This window comes from Megascapheus bottae, chromosome 6, assembly GCF_031878675.1.
Source record: "Megascapheus bottae isolate mThoBot1 chromosome 6, mThoBot2.hap1, whole genome shotgun sequence".
NCBI lineage: Eukaryota > Metazoa > Chordata > Mammalia > Rodentia > Geomyidae > Megascapheus > Megascapheus bottae.
In genome coordinates, this window is record NC_143514.1 from 76,022,717 (window position 1) to 76,042,023 (window position 19,307).

At 46.2% G+C, this 19,307-nt stretch overlaps 1 protein-coding gene across 5 annotated transcripts in view; it reads right to left on the minus strand.

Moving 5' to 3' along the window:
- The window catches only part of Prdm2 (PR/SET domain 2), a 95,277-nt gene that overhangs the window by 10,738 nt on the left and 65,232 nt on the right, over positions 1-19,307 (minus strand). For 4 of the 5 annotated variants that reach the window (XM_090335777.1, XM_090335780.1, XM_090335781.1 and 1 more), the window contains 2 exons: positions 18,194-18,304; positions 9,353-13,766 (listed from right to left, as the gene is read on the minus strand). In XM_090335777.1, coding sequence (XP_090191903.1) covers positions 9,353-13,766; positions 18,194-18,304 — 4,525 coding nt within the window. Of the gene's footprint in view, positions 1-4,787; positions 6,410-9,352; positions 13,767-18,193; positions 18,305-19,307 lie in introns of those variants that run through there. The other variant, XM_090335778.1, reaches the window with a different exon arrangement.

Here is a 19,307-nt window from a genome sequence, read left to right on the forward strand (position 1 = left end):
AAGTACCAGTCATGTGGGCAGGGAGCGCGTCTAGCCTGTTACTAACAGGGACCCAGGGGAGGAAATGCAGATCCACAGCAACAAAACCACCCAGTCATCTAAACCCAGGCCCATCAGCTGGCTCTCACTGCCACAGAGCATGGCGCCTGCAACCGCCATGCCTGGTCACTCTACACCCATCCGACTGACTGATCCGAAAACAAGAAGCCCGTCTTCCTTGGGCTGGGGCAGAGCTCAAGGTGAAGCACGCCATGGCTGTGCAGGACAGTGGCCAGAGACATCGGCTCCCTCCACGGCAGCTGGCAGCACCTGGTCCTCACCCCCAGCCACCATGCACAATGCATCAGCTCCACAGCCCAACACCTCTACAATCCAGCTTGACCATTTAAGGGCTTTTCTTTTTAAAGTTTGAAAACCATGATCACTTCAGGATGTAGGTGATCTCATGAGTTCCACTAATTGCTTGGGAAAAGCAGGCATCTGAAAATATTCCTCTACTCTAATGGGCTGGCACCATCACATGTAATTGTAAAAGAAAAAAAAAAGGGACAATGTCATCATAAGGAAAATTGAATCTTCATCTTTAGTTTCATTCCAATAAAAAATACTACTTTTTGCCAAAATTAAATACCAAAAAATAGCCAACTGCTTTAAATTGAAATTGTTTTTAAATAAAAAATTAAAAGTTGCTACAGCTATATCAGTACCCTTTGGTTAATTAACTTACCTGTGTAGCAAATTCCAGGTCCTGTTTAAAATGCACATTTGACATCCAGGTGCGGTAGCTCACGCCTATAATCCTAGCTACTCAGGAAGCTGAGATCTGAGGACTGCAGTTCAAAGCCACCCTGGGCACTAAAAGACCCCGAGACTCTTAGCTCCAACTGATCACCAAAAAACCGGAAGTGGCACTGTGGCTCAAGGGGTAGGAAAGTAGCCTTGAGCTCAAGAGCTCAGGGACAATGCCCAGGCTCAGAGTTCAAGTCTCACAATTGACAAAATAAAATAAAGTTCTTATTTGGATTCAATGTTAAAAACTTGGTGATTACTAATATAGGTGGAAACTGTCTAGCAGTAATCTGGAAGAATTTGGGGCTTAAAAGTGTGTCGTGTTCAAATACAATCCTGTCTCCCCCCCCCCCCCCCCAAGGGACCCGGTACTTCCTCCACACAGGGAAATGCTGGGCTGGCACTGATCACCGGACATGGAGAAACGGAGGTTTCCCAGCTGACTTTCTGCTACGGTTTCTTGGCGGGACAAGAGAAGGCACATTTAGGCAGCCATGTCTTCAGATATTTCTACTACTACCACAAAGACTTGCAAAGAAATCCAGCTGGCACCGGTGAGGTAGGAAACACAAATCCTATTGTCTCAGTAGGCTGATAAATTTTACTCTCATACAACTATTGCCAAGTCTCATACAAGTTCGCCACAGAACTTTTTTTCAGTGGAAGCAACTAACTCTGCAGAATCACGAGGGTTTTCCAATTCTTTGTAATCCAGGGACTATATGAGGCTACCCCACCTTCCCCACACCCACACCCACGGCCTCCACACACAATGCTCTAGTGGCACTTCTTGTCGGGGTGAGAAGTGAGCCCGAACCAACTCTTTCTGGGTTCATACCCAGCCGTCAGGTCAAGGTTCTCTGGGGATACCGAGGCGTCTCATGACACCCCAGTGCCTTCTTTAGTCCTCCCCCAAACCATTGAGCCTGTTTTTAACAGGACAGGAGGAAGCAGCAGGAGGTCAGCCAGCAGCCATGGTGGTAGCATATTTCTCCTGAGAGAAGTCAAGGCGAGGAGTGGCTGGCCAGGAGACCCTCAGCCCAGGTGACTGCCTGGAATGCTGACTGATGCTGGCAGGCTCTCATGGAGTGGGGGTTGAGGCTAAAGTTCTGCACTGACAAAATGAAAGCCACTTGTGACGAGAGGGGTGGCAGCCGACACCGGATATTGTTCTCCCGACAGAATTGCTTCCGGCCCTCCAAGTCCTGACAGCCCTACCTGGCATGGCAGCCCCTTGGCTCCTGAACAGCTTACTCAGCGCTGGGGAGGTTGGAAGAGGTCTGGCCTGTGCAAGGCTCTCGACTCCATCCCAGAAAAGCACTTATCCCAGTACCCAGCAGAGCAGCTGGAGCAGGAGGGGCAGATGGGAGGAGAGGGAGAAGTGACGTGAAACAGGCTGGTGGTGGCCGCAAGTGGGTGTTGGCCTCGTGGCACCCTGTCCATGAGCCAAGGAGCAGCTGCTTGTTTCCCCTCAACCTCACATCCACTCGGAGCTCAGGTGCCGGCTTAGTGTCACCGCTGGCTCTGTGGAGAATGTTGCTAAACACCAGAGGTGCCACCAATGTGGACCTCATTGTTGGCAGCTGACCTCTCAGAACACTGTGCAGGCCTGCATAAGGCAAGCCCTGTAGAAGTTAACTAAAGCACCAGGCAGGGCTGGCCTGACACAGCTGAAGGGAAGCAGCGAACAGGCCAAGGTCTGCGCTCCCCCAGCAGCACAAGGACCAAGAGTGACTCCAAACCGTAGTTCATGCCTGTCCTAGTTACTCAAGAGGCTGACGTCTGTGGATCATGGTTTAAAGCCAGCGAGGGCACGAGATGCTTTATCTCCAATTAACAAAAGTCAAAAGTGGAGTCGTGGCTCAAGTGGCAGGGTGCCAGCTTTTGGTGAAAATGCAAAGGGACAGTACCCAGTTCCTAAGTTCAAGTCCCCCAGAATAGCCCAGGTTCTTCACCTTTATCATGGCCACTGACCTGAGGATTGATGTGGCACAAGCCCTCGGACAATGAAGAATTATAAGAATTCCTTATTTCCCAGCATGTAGTCGAATTACCCAGAGCCTATATAGGCAGAGTAAGGTCTAATTAATTTGTCTAACACAAAAGGGTGGCCCCAGGAGAACCATAGCAGCAGCATGCTCGGGAACAGGACTTATGGCCCATCTTGTCTCTCTGATCCACCATCCAGTGCTTTACTGGAACCTTCACTGAGAGCCCATCCTAAGAGGCAGAGCAGGGCTGATGCCAGAGGAGGCAAGCCTGTAGGGAAGCAGAGCCAAGTCCTCGGCGTGCCGTGGACTCGATATCCATCCACCCATCCATCTCAGCCCTCTTCCCACCTACCTGAGCTCTCATCCATCTTTTCAAAGTAAATCACCCTTAGGAATGTAAGCTGACCTAAGCAAAAAAAAAACCTTGATACCAAATAAAAATCCCCATGATATAATCTCCAACCCACTAAGTGAGCTCATATCCCAGAAGCCCTTCCACAAAGTACCACGGACCGTAGCTGTCCAGATGTGCTCAAGTGTGACGCTGGAATCGCCTTGAAGATGAGGGACAATCCAACAGGCAAGCAGCAGCTCACAGGGCCAGGAATTACATCCATGCTGCCTCTCATGAGTCCTCAGATCCAAAGACCCAGCCTGGCACATACTGAATACTCCACCAGCTGTTGACAACCACCCTTCTGCAAAACTAACCTGACATCACCAGTCTGAACAGGGCGTCCTCACTGCACTCTGAGAGGTTCAGAAACAGACGTGGAGGCGAAGGCAACCAAAATGAGACAGCAAGACAGTGGTCAAGCAACGTGTAACATGTGTGAAGCCCTGCTGTCGGAGCCAGGGTGGTGAGAACCGGAGCCTCGCCAGCTCCTCGAAGCAGTGTGGCCAGGCGCTGCTGTATTGGGCCCAAACAGTCTCACCATTTGTCCTCACCTCTGTAAACTGGGGACTAAGATCCAGAAAACAGAACTCCTCCAAGGCCCTCCCCACCAAAGCAGGGGACAAGGCAGCCTCCTGAGGTACCTGTTTCCTGAAGACCTGAGGATGTGTCAGGCGGGGTATGCTGGGAGGGACCCCCAGGTCTCCTGCTCAGACAAGGGCTCTTGCCCCCCACAATACCCAGTTCCTCCACAAGGCACTGCTGTGTTTGGTATTTAAAACTACCAAGACTGGGGGCCATTTCCTAATTCTCACTGCTCCACAAGCCCCATCCCTAATACAATGAAACTGGGAGGCCACGGGGAGCTGGCCATGGCTCCAGCGATATCCACGGAGGATGAGACAGGAAGTGCTATGTGGTGCTACTCACAGGACACAGCTGATACCCAACCACTTTTGGTTCTTAAGACCCTGTAGCTGGAGAAACCCTAACAAAAAGGTTACAATGTCTTTGACTTCTCCTTAGCAGAGTCACAAAAATAAAGGTCAGCCCACAAACTACTTGTAAACAAGGAAACACCAAAACAAAATCCTTTATTCACACTTACCAAATTCGGTCCACAGGCACTTCCTGGCCCTGCCGTCCAAATGCGTGTCTGCCCTCCAGACACGACATAGCAACTGGAATTAGCCCATTTCCAGCCAGTGCCAAATAAAGAAGCAGGCAAAGGAAGACCTCAAGCTGACCACACGCCACGTGCTGTGCTTAACACAGTGCTGGCCCGCTGCCCGGTACGGTGGTACAAGGCCCGTATTCCCAGCTACTCAGGAGGCAGAGTTTGGAAGGATTGTGATTCAAGGTCAGCCTGGGCAAAAGACATGAACAAATGAGCCTGGTGTGGTGGTGCATGTCTGTGATGTCTGAGGTGGGAGATAAGCAGGCCGATCCTGATCCTGGTCCCCCGGCCAGTCTGGACAAAAGCATGAGAATCTATCTGAAAAAGGGGCATGGCTCGAGTGGCCTCCTAGCAAGCCTGAGGCCCTCACTGCAAACCCCAGTGCTGCAGCCCCTACCTAAGTACTCAGCCTGATCCTCCTCCTGCCCTGCCCTTTCCACTGTTCCCATGGGTACAAAACCAGTCTTTCCACAAGTGTTTACAACGTTTTTATTGGTTACAATGATATAAAATGTGTCATTAAAATTCTCCCCTAATGACTAGGTATTTGTAGTACCATAAAACATCTTTCTTTTTTATCTATAGAGCTGACAAGCTGGGGATATCCTTTCTCACTAGCAGGACAAGGCAGTGAGTGACCCACAACTGTAATCAGCTTTTCTCTCTCTGTCTCTCTCAAGGCTCTATTAGTTAAAATCAATGAACAGCCTCTTTTGTACGTCAAATTGTAAATTTTAATGTTTTCATTAGAATAAGCTTTTGTAGCACTCTCTGACAAGAATAAAATAACTAACAGCAAACTTCAATACAGGACACTCTTCCAGATTAACAATGCAAACAAAAATGAAAACGTAAATCACGTATGATACAATTGAAGCATCCAAAACAATTTAAATAATTTTAAATAGTTTATTTTTAAACCGCTACAAATGCATTTGATACAATATTTCAACATAAAGTCCCCATAACAGAAATGTAACAAAATGGGAATGACAGTGAAAGAGTTAAAGTGGCACAAGTTCACCAAACAAGCATTCAACTACAATCTTTAAGAGGTAGATTACTTTTGAAGTTGATAACAAAAACAGTATGAATAAAATGCAGGCATTTTCCACCAACTCAGTCATTAATTTGGGGGTGGGGAGGGGAGGCATAAAAACGCATGGAGAATGATACTGCTACACATAGAAAGAGGCCAATTTGTTGCTTTTAATCTCTGCTAGATTTGTGTGAGCCTGGGGTGTGCACTGATTTATACTTAAGTGTGAACCATCCAGGTCTGCAGAGCACTCTGCCCACTGACATATTGCTACATTGTCTCTCATAATAGAACAGCTATAAATTAGTGCCAGATAACAATCTGAGAGGATAATGTCCATTTGGATATATACATGACATTAGGTAATAAAGAGGCATATCAAGAGTCCATATCCAATGTGGTTTCCTCTCCATTATGCTGGCAATCTGCTTATGATTTTCAAAAAGGGATGAGGGAGGGATGGGAAGAGACCAGTCCAGTGTCTCTCTCTCTCCCTCTTTCCCTCTCTCTCTCTTTCTGTGTAATTCACGTAACAGAAAGGCATCAAGAGCTGGTGTGTGAAGGAACATTTTAAACTGAGTGCATCATGTCTGTTATCCCTGAAATCTACAATCAACTGCTGATAGAGAACTTGCTTCGCAAGGTTCAATTCAAGCATTCCCTTCTCTGCTATGTGCCAAACACACAGAGGGCCACACTGAGACCTGAGTCCCAGTCCCGACGAGGAGCCCATGCGGCTAGCCTGTCTTACAGTGCCCTTCTCTTTGGATCTCAGTTCCCTGGGAGCCCAGCTTGCGTGTGGGCACCCGTGAAGAAGCAGATGCCTGACTCTAACCAAGGCAACAAGGAGCCTGGCGGCAAGCAGCTGTGTGTTACAGCTTTTGAGTCAGCTTCAAATAGTCTTGCAAGGTTGGTAGATTTCATATCCTTTGCCGTAGTGCTTATCCTAAGTTGAGCATGCAATATCTTTTAGTCAATTAAGGGCTGTTTTGTTTGGGGGACTTTTCTACAGGAAGTTCCTAGAAAATAAGAAAACTGAAGATAAATGACAACATAACACAATCGTACATGAACTGACCATGTTAAAAGAAAAAGATGAAGGGACCATAAGACAAATGTTATCAACACAAACATAAATGACTCTGCAGGCATTTGCATTCAGAACTCTGTCCTACTGTACCAAAGCCACAGGCTGGGACAAACTATGGCAGGCTCATTTCTCAGGGTCACTTCCAAGCCATATGGCAGACATGCATAAGGGGAAGCAAGTGCTTTATTCCAGCTCAGTTCATCATAAATAGAATCTGGTCTGGCATTTTGTCTGGCTTTTCTGCCTTTCAGTTTTCTGGACTGCCTGCAATGGGAGTTCCATATAAAAAAAGCACTGCTCAAGATGGGAGCATTTAAAAATAAAAGCATCCTGGGACCAGTTTACATGAGCAAGTGTAGACCAGGAATGTAGCTCTTTCTTTTCCTCCTGGGATCTTAGGGGTCATGGAAAGAAACCCCTGACACCAGATCTCAATCCCCCACCATCTAGAAGCTCAGGTAGGATGTGGCTGCTAACTCTGGCAAGCCACAGTCTGCTTTCCTCTGAGATTTTGTCTGAAGAAAAGGATTTGAGTCATACAGCTTTTGTGCACACTGAATAGCACAAAGGCTGGTGTTCCCAGAAATGACCAACCAAAAGCCCACAGAGCCAGCCCTCTGCTGAGTGGCAAACTAGCTACAACCACATGCTAGTGGCAGGCAGGCCTTAAAATGGCTTTCAAATTGTGAGTTGTTCTAAAGAAATAAGCAGGAGAAGGATATGCTACTAGTGTCAGAACAAGAGCACAGCATGCATGCATGGCGAGAGTGAGTTCTTGGCTTACAGCAGGTGTAAAAACATCATAAAACCACCTCTAAACTGACTTTGCACATGGAAAGACACTGAAGCAAAAAGACAACTGTAAGGAAAGCCATTCCATACCAGTTAACACAACAAGGGTGTGGAGACGAGGCGTCTGCATCAGTAGGGATGACACGTTATTGACATCCAGCAGACAGATGCCCCTCTCTTGAGCCCAAGAATCCCAGCTTTGCACAAAGTACTAAGACAACCCTAATAAGACCACTCTCATGCCCAGTCACAATAGGATGCTCTCTTGGACACTTGCTTTTCAATTCCCTGAAGCACTCCATGAGGTCGCTGGGTAAGTGCCCTAAATAAAAGCTGTGGTCCCATGGCAATGACCCCAGCATAGTTCCAGTGCCTCTCGGGGCAGCAGGACGACCATTGCCACTGTCTGTCTGTCTGTCTGTCTACCTACCTACCTACCTGCCAGTAAGTACATTACCTCCTTTTCTTACCTAATCCATCTTTTCAGGGCCAAATTTCAGTCAAGCCATGTAATCCTCTAACCATGAAGCAAAGCAAAACAATTAACATGACAATAAAGGAGAGAGAAACACTTCTTAAGGCACCCCAGCCCTTAGCAACTTTAAGGGCTCTTTAAGTACTATGAAAGAATGAACAAACTTCACAAATGCGTCATTTTTTGACATCTTTCCTTATCAACGTTATCCCTACACTCTCACTGTGCTGCTGGCAGGGAACCTCTACGACACAGGCCAAACCCACGCAGGTACACAGACCCATCAATAGCTAGAGGCAGGCAGCGCCCAGGCATGCTAATCTAGGCTTGAGCTGGCCACCCCATATTCCTGAAGAAGTCACTCCTTCACTTCCACAGGAACCAACTCAGCGAATCTTTCTGATGTCTTTAAGCCCTGCTGCAAATCACATCCGCACCAAGCATTCTAGCAGTGACCACCTCACCTCTGTGTCTCATGCCTTCTCCAAAACAGAGGCTACTCTAGTTAGTCCTAATTCTGTCTGCTTTAAAACTCTCAAAAGTGTAGCTATGCAAGCCTGTAGGTCAGGTCAGGCTGCATACAGTGGAAAGAGAAGATTCAAAAGCATTTGCAGAAATGTCATTTGATGATAAACGAGAGACTCACAAGAGACTGATCTATAGGCATTATTTGGGAATCAGCAAGAATTCTGGGAATGCATATCAACTCAGGGTAAGAGGCTCAGAAAGCTCTACCAGTCAATGTAATGCCACAAACTTAACTAAGGCCACATTTTTTCCATCTGTCCCTGAGAACCATTCTCAATGTGGGAAGAATATGGAATAAGGCAGAAAAGTCAACTCAAATCTGAGATGAGTCATTGAGTCATTAAACATCACTACCAGGGGGGTGGGGGTGGGGGGAAGGCACAAATGACCTCCCCGACTCACCATGGGCCTAACAAAACTGGGGGGTGTGGGGGGGAATCCTGTCTCCCTTGGAGCACTGAGCCCCTTTCTTCCTCTTCTCTTCACCTTTGGAACCTGGCTCACTGGTCAACCACCCTATGGCTAGAGGCAAGGGAGGGAAGGAGGACCATAAGGCATTTAACAGAAATATGGTGTTTTGTTTTGACCAACATGTCAAGAGCTTAAAATTCAAACTATCAGTGAGAGAAAGCATTGGTACTTAAAGCAGCACCAGTTTATTTGCTCACTTTGTGGAAATCACAGCCACTACACAAGACCTGTTTTGATAATGAACTCACATTACACGTCAACCAAAGATATGATCTATAATCAGAAAGTACAAGTGACTGAGATAATATATCCAAGATATAAAACAAGTGTAAGAAAGCCTCATCTTTCACATAGAGCATTTCCAAGGGCTTTCCCATGGATTCAAAATCAAAGAAACGGTATCACTTTTTGAGTCCTTGGTCTCAAATAAAAATATTTATTAATTCATCTCTATAAGAGTCAGAGCAGTACCCATTCATGCCTATACCTCATACAACAGCTACTCCATCTAAATGCTTATGTAAAAATCTTGCAGGAGAAGAGTTAAGCAAGAACACACGCACGGTTTCCTGCACCATCCTTACCTCCCCCGAGCTCTGCGCTTACCTGAAGTCCTTCAGCTCGTGCCTGGCACTGCTGTCCTCGCTCCTGTTCTCACTCAGATCCGCAGCAGCTGCCAGCTGAAGGCTTCGGGTAATCGGGCCCCCGCTCCGTTCTCTGGATTTTACATTGAACCGGTCTGTTCTCTTCTTACTTGTCAGAGCAGACTTACTTTGCAGAACAGCTCTGCTCTTCTGCACCCTCACGTGCAGGGCCCGGGACGGCTTGCTCGAGAGCTGAGCAGAATGGTTCTTGGCCACAGCTTTGGACTTCCTGCCCTCCATGTGGGACATTTTGGCCATTCTTACTGGGCTGGAGTTTCTTAAAGAGGAGGAGTTTGCTTTTTTGGCCTTGGCCGAAGCTGCAAACTTGACGTTCTGCTTGGACCTGAAGGACGAGGAGGGCAGCGTAACTTGTCCAGGACCAGAGCTGCGAGCTCGAGTCTTGCCCAGAGGCGCCTGCGTGCTCTGCATCTTGATCTCAGAATCTGCGGTCCGCCGGCGGTGGTTGCTGCTGTGATTCTTCTCCCCGCCTGCAGAAGACGGGTGGCTACCTTTCTTGGAGGAGTGAGACACTTTTCTTTTGGAAGGAGAAAGGGGCTTTTTGGGACAGCTGAAAGCAGCATGCTTGTTCAGGCTGCCAATGTAGGTGAACTCCCTGTTGCAGTAAGGGCAGATGTGTGAGGACGACTCGGAAGCACTTCTCAAGTCAGCCTTCTGCTTTGCAGATTTGTTTTTTTGAAGGATTGCTTTCTGGACAAGCTGATTTTTTTTCTTCAAGGCATTTAGTTTCAGCTTATTTGGTGACATCTTGCTGAGCTCCATACTGAAGTTCAGTCTTTTGGGCTGCCCCATTCTTCTGAAAGCGTTTTTCCCAGGACCATCGGAAACCACCACTCCATTTTTGGGCTGCACAGTTTGTTTCAAAGGTACCGGATTTTTCTTAGGGGTGTACCTCTTCTTGTCACTGGCAGAGGCACAGGCCAGGATGTGTTTGTGCAACTCAGGCATGTTGTCAACACCTTTCCCGCATTTTGTGCAGCGGATGGCTGTGGTGAAAGTCTGTGGGATATTGTGAGTAGTGAAGTTTGTAGCTGTCACCCCAATTCCCATGGGGTTTCGATGATGGTACTGAAATGGGGGTGGTTTAAAGCTTGGGTAATGCTGATTCAGACCCAATCGAACATCTGGATCTTTCGTCTTTATTCCAGAGGCCATTATTTTTATGGTGGTGTAAAGCTCTTCAGAGGAATCGTTTAATTCCTCCTCTTCTTTTGAAGGTTCCAGAGGATCTTCTGGCAAGCCCTCCATATGCTCCATGTGGGCCTTGCTGGGGTCTGTGAAGTTCTGGGGCCTCAAGGTCCCACTTTCAAACTCGTGGTGTGTACACACCTTGTCTGGGTGGAGATCTCGCTGGTGTTGCTGTAAATTGCACAGAAAAGCAAATTCTTTTTTACATACGGAACACACGAATATATTCCCAACTCCATGAAGCATAAAGCGATGCTCTGATAAATCCGTTTTAGCCTTAAAAAGCTGGACACAGAATTCACATTTGAAGGGCCATTCTTCAGCATGGATAGATAAATGCTTGGTAAGATCTTTAATGGAAAGAAAAGGTGATTCACAGACATTGCAAATGAAGTTTTTGCTGAATGTTTCCTGAATAACATCCTGTTCCACGGCAGGCTGGGGCTCTTCCTTGGGCGTCACACCTTCAGTCTCTAACTCCTCCTGTTTGAAGGTTATCGAAGGGAGAGAAGCCTCCAGATTGTCCCCAGAGGAAATGACTGATGACACTGCTGACAGAGGGGGTGGTGAAGGGGAAGAAGAGGCAGGGGAAGACGAGAATGAGGAGGAGGAGGAGGAGGCAGCAGCAGAGGAGGCAGAGGAGGAAGAAAGCTTTGGAGGCCCAGGTGAAGCGGCAGACACAAGTGGCTCCACGGGAGGAATGGGAGAGGGGGATGGAGACACGGTTGGGGAGAGAATTGGAAGGGGAGACTGGGCAGTGGCATTTGAGAGTGGAGAGGGACACGGGGGAGGAGAGGAATCGCAAGAAGGGGTAGGAAGAGGGTCGGTAGGCAGCAGTGGTGGGGGTGGAGTGGCAATAGTTAACACAGGAGGGCAGGGAGGCGGGGAGGATGGATCTGTGGGGACCAAAAGGGGAGGAAGTTGACCAGAAGACAGGGAAGCGGTCTGCAAGGTGGGTGATGAAGGACAAACTTCAGGTGGGGACTCAACAGCAGGGGCAGAAAAGCCAGAGTCAGGACCCAGGTCAGGATCTGTCTGGGCATCGAGGGACTTGCAAGGACTCGGGCTCCTGGCCACGTCGGGGGTGGCTTCCTCAGGCCCGTCGATGCCGTTGTACTCGTTGAGCAGGACCTTCTGCAGCATGCACGTGGTTGGTTTCTTTTTCTTTCCAGCACAAGCTGGCAGTGCCAAATGATTTTCTTTGGATTCCTTGCCCTCGAGGTCAAGACCAGACTTTTTATGCACACTGAGATCTAAGACCGCCTCCCATTGGACCGGGGTCTTGCCTGTGCCATCCGTCTTCTGTTTGACACCGCTGGACAAATCCAGGGGCTGCTGGTTACACACATTGCTGAAAGTGGAAGAGGTTGCCCACTCTTTTGATATTTTGTATTCTTCAAAGCAAGGAGGGCTGCCAGTTTCTTTCTCATCTCTTCCGGACAAACTCCAGGCAGGCGAGCCGCCACGACTTTCTAACCTGGGCTTCTTGGAAGTTAGAACTACGTCTGTCCACACCACTTTCCCGTCACTTGGCTTCCCAAAGTCCCGAAGGGCAGGGCTGTGCTGTGGAGAACTGGGTGGGGAGCTGGTCCGCCTCTTAAATCTACTGGAGGACCCAGGTAACATGGATGCTGGCGCAGACACACACACAGGACCTAACTTAGGGATCTCAGTGGCTGAAACTCCTGCAGGAGGAGTCAGCTTGTCCTGGGTTTGGAGAAGCTGCTTGAGCTTTGATGACAAATACACACTCTTCTCCTTATGGAAAGATACTGCCTCGGTTGTTGCTACGCTAAGAGGCAGAGTTAAGGAGCACGGAGGGGCTGTAGGCTCAGAATCCATTTCTGTTTTAATCTTGGGGAGCACAGGTGGACTGGCAGTCCTTCGCTTCTTGGACTCACAGTTTGTGCTGCTGGGAGGCTCCTTCGGAAGATCACCGGCTACCGGGACCTGGGTAGTCTTTACATTTTGAGTAATCTCCACCGTAACCGGCGTGAGAAGACAATTTATGCCATACAAATCTGCTGAACTAGACTCCATCTCGATCACATCACAATTACTAGTGCTGCTGGTGGTCTGAATCTTACCATCAATGTAGTAGTTTAAGTTTTCAGAGATATTGCTAGAAATGTCCATGATGTACACGTCATCGGCCTCTCCTTCCTCCTCTGGCTCGGTGCTCGGAACATACACATTCTGGGTAGGCTGGGCTTGTTCGGTTGGGGGCTGTGGCTCTTCCACGAAGCCTCCTTTCCGCCGGACGCCTTTGGGAATCAGGTGGCGTTCGTGAACTCGGCGCTGATGCCGTCTCATATTTGTGTGAGTTCCAAAAACCTTCTTACAGTATTTGCATGGATGAAGTTCTTTCACTTCCCCGTTCTCCTCTATAACCGAAGAATTTACTGTTTCCTGGGAGGCTTTCTCTGAGTTCAAGGTCAAACAGTCTTGCCCAAGTAGAGGAGGATTCGATTCGTCTTTAGGAAGAGCTTTTTCTCCAGAAGCTTTGCCATCAGCCAGGTCTTCTGGTGGCTGTAGTGCCAGGCTGGGCTTTCGTTTTAACCCTGCTTCGTGGCGACGCTCATGCCGCCTCCTGTTGATCTGTGTGCCAAAGGCTTTCCCACAGTACTTGCACTTGAAAGCATGATTGACTGTAGATATGTGGATATGCATGTGACGCTCCAGTCCCTGCTTAGTTGTAAACTTCCTTTCACAATGCTGACAAGGGAACATGAATGTGTCAAGCACATCCCCGCTGGCCTCTTCCTTAGCTCTGAGGACTTTGGTAAGAGGTGGTACTTCCTCAGAGTCTTCAGGAGTTTCTTTTGAAATGATTTTTGGTTCTTCTAACAAATCCTCTAGCTTCTCATCACATCTTATTTCTGGTTCTTTCACAGAGCTTTCATTCGTCATGTCAGCTTCTTCCTCCCCATCTTCTTCCAGCTCATCATCCTCACCATCATCCTCATCTTCTTCTTCCTCCTCCTCCTCTTCCACTTCCTCCAGATCATTGATCTCACAATCTGCGGCTTGTTTCCCACCTGGCTCTGGCTGCGGCTCACAGGCAGGGGGACTGGCCAGCTCTGGAGGCAGGTCCTGACTGATCACCTCTGGAACCAGAGCTGGCTTTTCAGGCACTGAAGCCAAAGGCCTCTCTTCCTCTTCTTCAGGACCTAGAAGACACACGGAGGCAGAAACACAGAGGTGAGGGCAAAACTAGGCACCATGCTCAATTCCTCTGATTCTCACCACTTCTCACCTAAAATGCCCAGGAGTACAATTAAAAATAACTTCCATTTTATATGCTTCATCTATAAACCTTTCATCTACTCACTGCACAAATCTGTACAAAGCATCTATTTTGTAGCAGGCACACAGACATGGTGGACACTGTGTTTTGTGTCAGTTCATACAAACAGATTTTTATAGAAACTATAAGCATTAGAGGTGAGGGTAGGGGGGAGGGAAATGGGGACCAAGACATGAGAAAGGGTATCAATGTATGTGAATTAATGCACCTCTTATCTGGCAAATATTATGTAACCCTTCTATTAATTACAATAAAAAATATATGAAAAAAAGAAATTATAAGCATTAGTATTCAACAGTTAATATTATATTTAAGGAGACTATCTGTAAACTCCAATTCCTCATCATTCACCAAACTTGTTAAACCCATCACCAGGCTATATTCTTGGTAGCATTCTTGATACATTAGATGATCCTCTCTCCTTTTCCTCCTGAGCAAAACTCTGTATTCAGTAACTAGACCACTATCTAGAAGTACATTATTAGAAGTTCCTCAATCACAAAATTGGATCCAGTTAGTAAGCAGGCCACTTCTAAGTTCTATGGCCAGCTGCACCTAGGACAGACAGAAGTCAGGCTGCAGGAGGATGGTGGGCTCTAGTAAGAAGACAACACCCAGGCAATGGTGCTCACGCCTGTAATTCTAGCTGTAATTCTACTCAGGAGGCTGAAATCTAAGGATTGTGATTCGAAGCCGGCCAGGACAGGTAAGTCCTAGACTGTTATCTCTAATTAACCACTAGAAGCCAGAAATGGCACTGTAGCTCAAAGTGGTAGAGCACTAGTCTTGAACAAAAAAAGCTCAAGGACACTGCCCAAGTCCCATAACCAACACCTTACACACACGCAAAAATGACAACCTAAGAAGCCATGTAAAGATCAGGAGAAGCAACAAACATACAAGCTGAGTTAAGAGGTTGTAAGACAGGTTCAAGGGAAGGGCTAGGAAAGAAGAGGCTGGAATGCTAACCAGGGGCCGGGTTACCTCTACCTGCTAACACAAAACATCACAGGCTGGTGGCCTTAACTTTGTGTCAACAGGGACACACCTCAGAAGAGTCTAACAAACAAGTGAAATGACTTACAATCAAGAGAATCGTGTTGGTGGCTGTAAGGAAGACGGAGAACTGGACGTGGCCAAAATGGGGAGGCAAGAAGAGGGAAAGTGTGTATTCCAGAAGGCCAGGGTGGTGACATGCTGGTAGCAGAGCGGGGGAGGGTGGTGCAAGTAGTCAGACTCTGGACGTAGATTTTGGAAATGAAGCTGATGACGTGCTTACACAATGGTAGTATGAGTCACTGAAGCCAAGCAAGGACTGCACGAAACTATAGTAACGCTGCTTCCCACACCAGAAGGCTGCAGGACGAGCAGGTATACTCTAAATACTCCTGCACCCAGTGGAGGTGGGCAGGGGACCACGGGGGAATGGCTGCTGCAGCTCTGAGAACGAGTTTAGTATCCAACCCAGCCCTCTTGCTACTTCCGAGGAATACAGGCCCCGCTTTTCCACTTTTTGTAGCCATGATGACATTGACTAGTGATGACGTTCTTGTTTCTTTCTTTCTTTCTTTTTTTTTTTTTTTGCCAGTCATGGGCTTGGGCTCAGGGACTGAGCACTGTCCTTGGACTTTCTCAAGATTAGAGCTCTACCACTTGAGCCTCAGCACCATTTCTGGCTTTTTTTTTCTATGTATGTGGTACTGAGGAATTGAACCTGGGTCTTCGTGCATGCTAGGCAAGCACTCTACCACTAGGCCAAAATCCTGGCCCGACATTCTTGTTTCTAAATAGAACCAATTGCCTCTCTTCAGAAATTCGAAGCACTTTCCACAAACTGGAAAACTCATTCAATCTCAAATTTGGTTTCTTCTCAAATATACTTTCACCAAACACCTAGAAAGCCGTTCCAACTAGTAACACAAAAAATGAATCGCTTCCTACAGTTCATTTTCTGTCACCACCTGTGGCTTCCTCAGATTAAAAAAGACACTGAGCAAATGTGTTTCCATATATGTTTGGCAACAATCTAAGCTAAAACTGTCAGATGTTATAGGAACCTAACTCTTAATTGCCCATACCAGGGTGTGTCTACACACTGGATGTGGTCTGCCCAGACCTAAACACGCAGAGATGGGAGGGGAACACAAAGCATCGTCTCAACCATTGGCTGAGAACTATGTAAAACACCCAGGAGACCCCCAATTATGCTGTTCAAGACCAGCCTCATTCTGAGCAGCAGTATACCAAAACAGGTAATTACTATGTACTATCCTTTTCTCTCAGGAATTTATAGTACATTAAGCAAATAAATAAATAACCTGCTGAACTGCTAAAGAAAATGAAGGGCCAGGTGTGATGGCGCATATCCTAGCTACTCAGGAGGCTGAGATCTGAGGATTTCAGTTCAAAAGCAGCCTAGGCACTAAAGTCCATGAGATTCTTATCTCCAATCAACCACTAGAAAACCAGAAATGGTGCTGTGGCTTGAGGGATAGGGTGTTAGCCTTGAGCTGGAGAGCTCAGGGACAAGACCCAGCCCAGAGTTCAAGCCCTATGACTGGCAAAAAAAAGAACAAATTAAAAAAATGAGGGGTCTGTTGAATTTTTAAAATTTACTATCAAAGGCTACTAAGTTCTTTAATATTTCCTTGTTACCCAAAAACATGTCTTAGCAAATCTGTAGTCAGAAAGTAGAAACTTACATTTATAAAGCTTTCTCTCTCTCCTTCTCCCTCTCCCTCCCTCTCTCTCTCTCTCTCTCCCTCCCTCCCTACCTCTCCCTCTCTTTCTTTTTCTTTTTTTTTTCTTTTGCCAGTCCTGGGCCTTGAACTTAGGGCCTGAGCACTGTCCTTGAGCTTTCTCAAGGCTAAGGCTCTGCCACTTGAGTCACAGTACCATTTCTGGCTTTTTCCGTCTATGTGGTACCGCAGAATCAAAACCAGAGCTTCTTCTATGCTAGGGAAGCACTCTACCATGCTCCTGGCCCAACAGAGCTTAATTTTAAACATTTTTTTCTTCTTCAAAGAAGTAGGTAATCATTTGTAGCTGACATAAAACATAAAGGAGGATTTGGAGACAGGGGTGGGACAACCTCTGTTCTTCTACAACAAATCCTTGTCTTACATCACACTGATCTACCTTTACCTGCCTCTCCAAGCTATCTTAGGTCATGTGCACTTCAGTCCCAATGAACTTATCTATTTTTGCTTCATAACTAGGGCACTGAAAAACTACAATTCTTTATCAATGTCATAAAGGCACCCAAAATATTATGTTGCCTTTTTTTTGCCAGTCCTTGAATTCAGGGTCTGGGCATTGTCCTTGGGTTTTCTCAAGGCTAGCGCTGTACTACTTAAGTCATAGGACCACTTCCAGCTTTTTCTGTGTATATTGTACCGAGAAATTGAACCTAGGCAAGCACTCTACCACTAGGCCACATTCCTGGTCCTCTTGCATATTAAGGCTCTACAAATGTTTAATAAATCACAGCCTGTATTCTGAAATCCACCTGTTTGTGCTACTCTGAACAACTCTTAACCAAGTGCCAGTTTGTGCATATATTTGTCTGAAACAAATTGAGACACATCTCCTTCATTTTTACATCAACAGACTTTACATGGTGTTCAACTGCAATAAGCAAACTGCTTCACTCATTCAATACTTGCTTCTGAAATTTCTTGCATTCTCTAAGACCTAGAACACTTATGCTTGAAGGGACTATAAAAACATTTTATAGATACACAAAGAAATAAGAAGAACCAAAGACTTTTAGTATTTTATACATTTCAAGTGTCTGGTATGTTAAGTAAATATTTATTCACAGTATAAAGTATAAAGTGAACAAATTATAAAATATATATACACATCAATGTAATTTCTGTAAGATAAATGTGCCCATTTAACCAGTGCACAGATTAGCAGTGGAACACTGCCGCTGCCCTGGAAGTCTCTGCCTGTCCTGTCAGTCCTGCCTTCTATCACTACAGAGTTGTGTTGATGTCTGCGCACTTCATTTTCTTTGTAAATGCAATCAAATAGGATGCTTCTTCATTTTATTTCAACAGAAGAGTAAGTTCCAGTTTAATGAAGACACACTAGGGTTATTTCTTGAAAGAAAGATGTGGAAGGTTTAGGTCACTGAACCAAATGCAGGCAGCTTTGTTTTCTTTTGTTTTATCTATTTGAATCCTACATAGCTCTTGGACAATTCTCCAAAGAACAAGACAACACCAAGGAAAATTCACTGGTGGTACATACCCAAATCAGACAAGTCCTGTATCACAAGCTTACCTTCCTCGGAGTCTCTCATACTTGCACTGGTGGAATCTGGATGACTGACTTTCAGTTGTATGTCCTGGGCTTTATTTCCTTTATTTTTATTTTCCTGGGATTTTTTCTTCCCTGCAACACAACATTTATTTATTTGCTCATTCATTTGTTACCACTTTGAATTCTCATACATTGTGAATTTGTAGGAAATTATCATTTTTGATTTCAAAAGAAAGAATGAATGATGAATATATTTTAAAGTCATGTCTTGGGCATTTGTTTCCTTCATAGCTACAAGCTCATAATCCTATACATGGAAGGCAGACACAGAAGCATATTGGATAAAAACAATTCAGGGTAACTTAGGAGCCCTTCTGGTTAAAACTATTCCTAAATATCGAAGCAAAACAAGAGCAGAGATTCTACAGAGTTGTAAGGGATATGACCGCACACTGTTCCAGTATCATCAAATACAGAGTAATTATGAATAAATTGCAAGGAACAGCAAAGTTCAGCATTTCACTAATGGTGCAAGGGAGGATGTTCAGGAAGTACTAACTGCTGCAGCATTTCATGTTGTCTCACCCTGCAGGAATTGGGAAAATGAACCAAGGTCCAGAGGGCATGCAGTAAGGTCAGGAATATATTATAGGCAGGTTTCTACCCTGCCTGTAGCATATTCTTTTCCCTGAGAGCTGCTGTACCCCCGTCTGCAGGTGCAGGCAGATTTGTACATCTTTTCTAGAGCATTTCTTTCTCTCTGCACTACTCTCATCCACAGATCCCTACTGACATGCCCACTCCCCCCATCCTTTTTGGAACAATGATTATTACTGCTTTAGCAAAATGAAAAAACAAGAACCCATTCATAGCTTCTGGAACACACGAAAAATTACATTCTCTACAACATAGAATCACTAGAAGAACATGTTGAAAGCAGATGACATAAAACAGCACTATTAAAAAATAATAATCAGAAATGAGCCAGGTACTGGTAGCTTATGCCTGTAACTACAGCTACTCAGAAGGCTGAGATCTGAGAATCGTAGTTCAAAGCCAGGCAAAGCCCGAAAGTCCATCAGACTCTTATCTCCAATTAACCACAAATAAAAGAAAGCTGTAAATGGATGTGGAT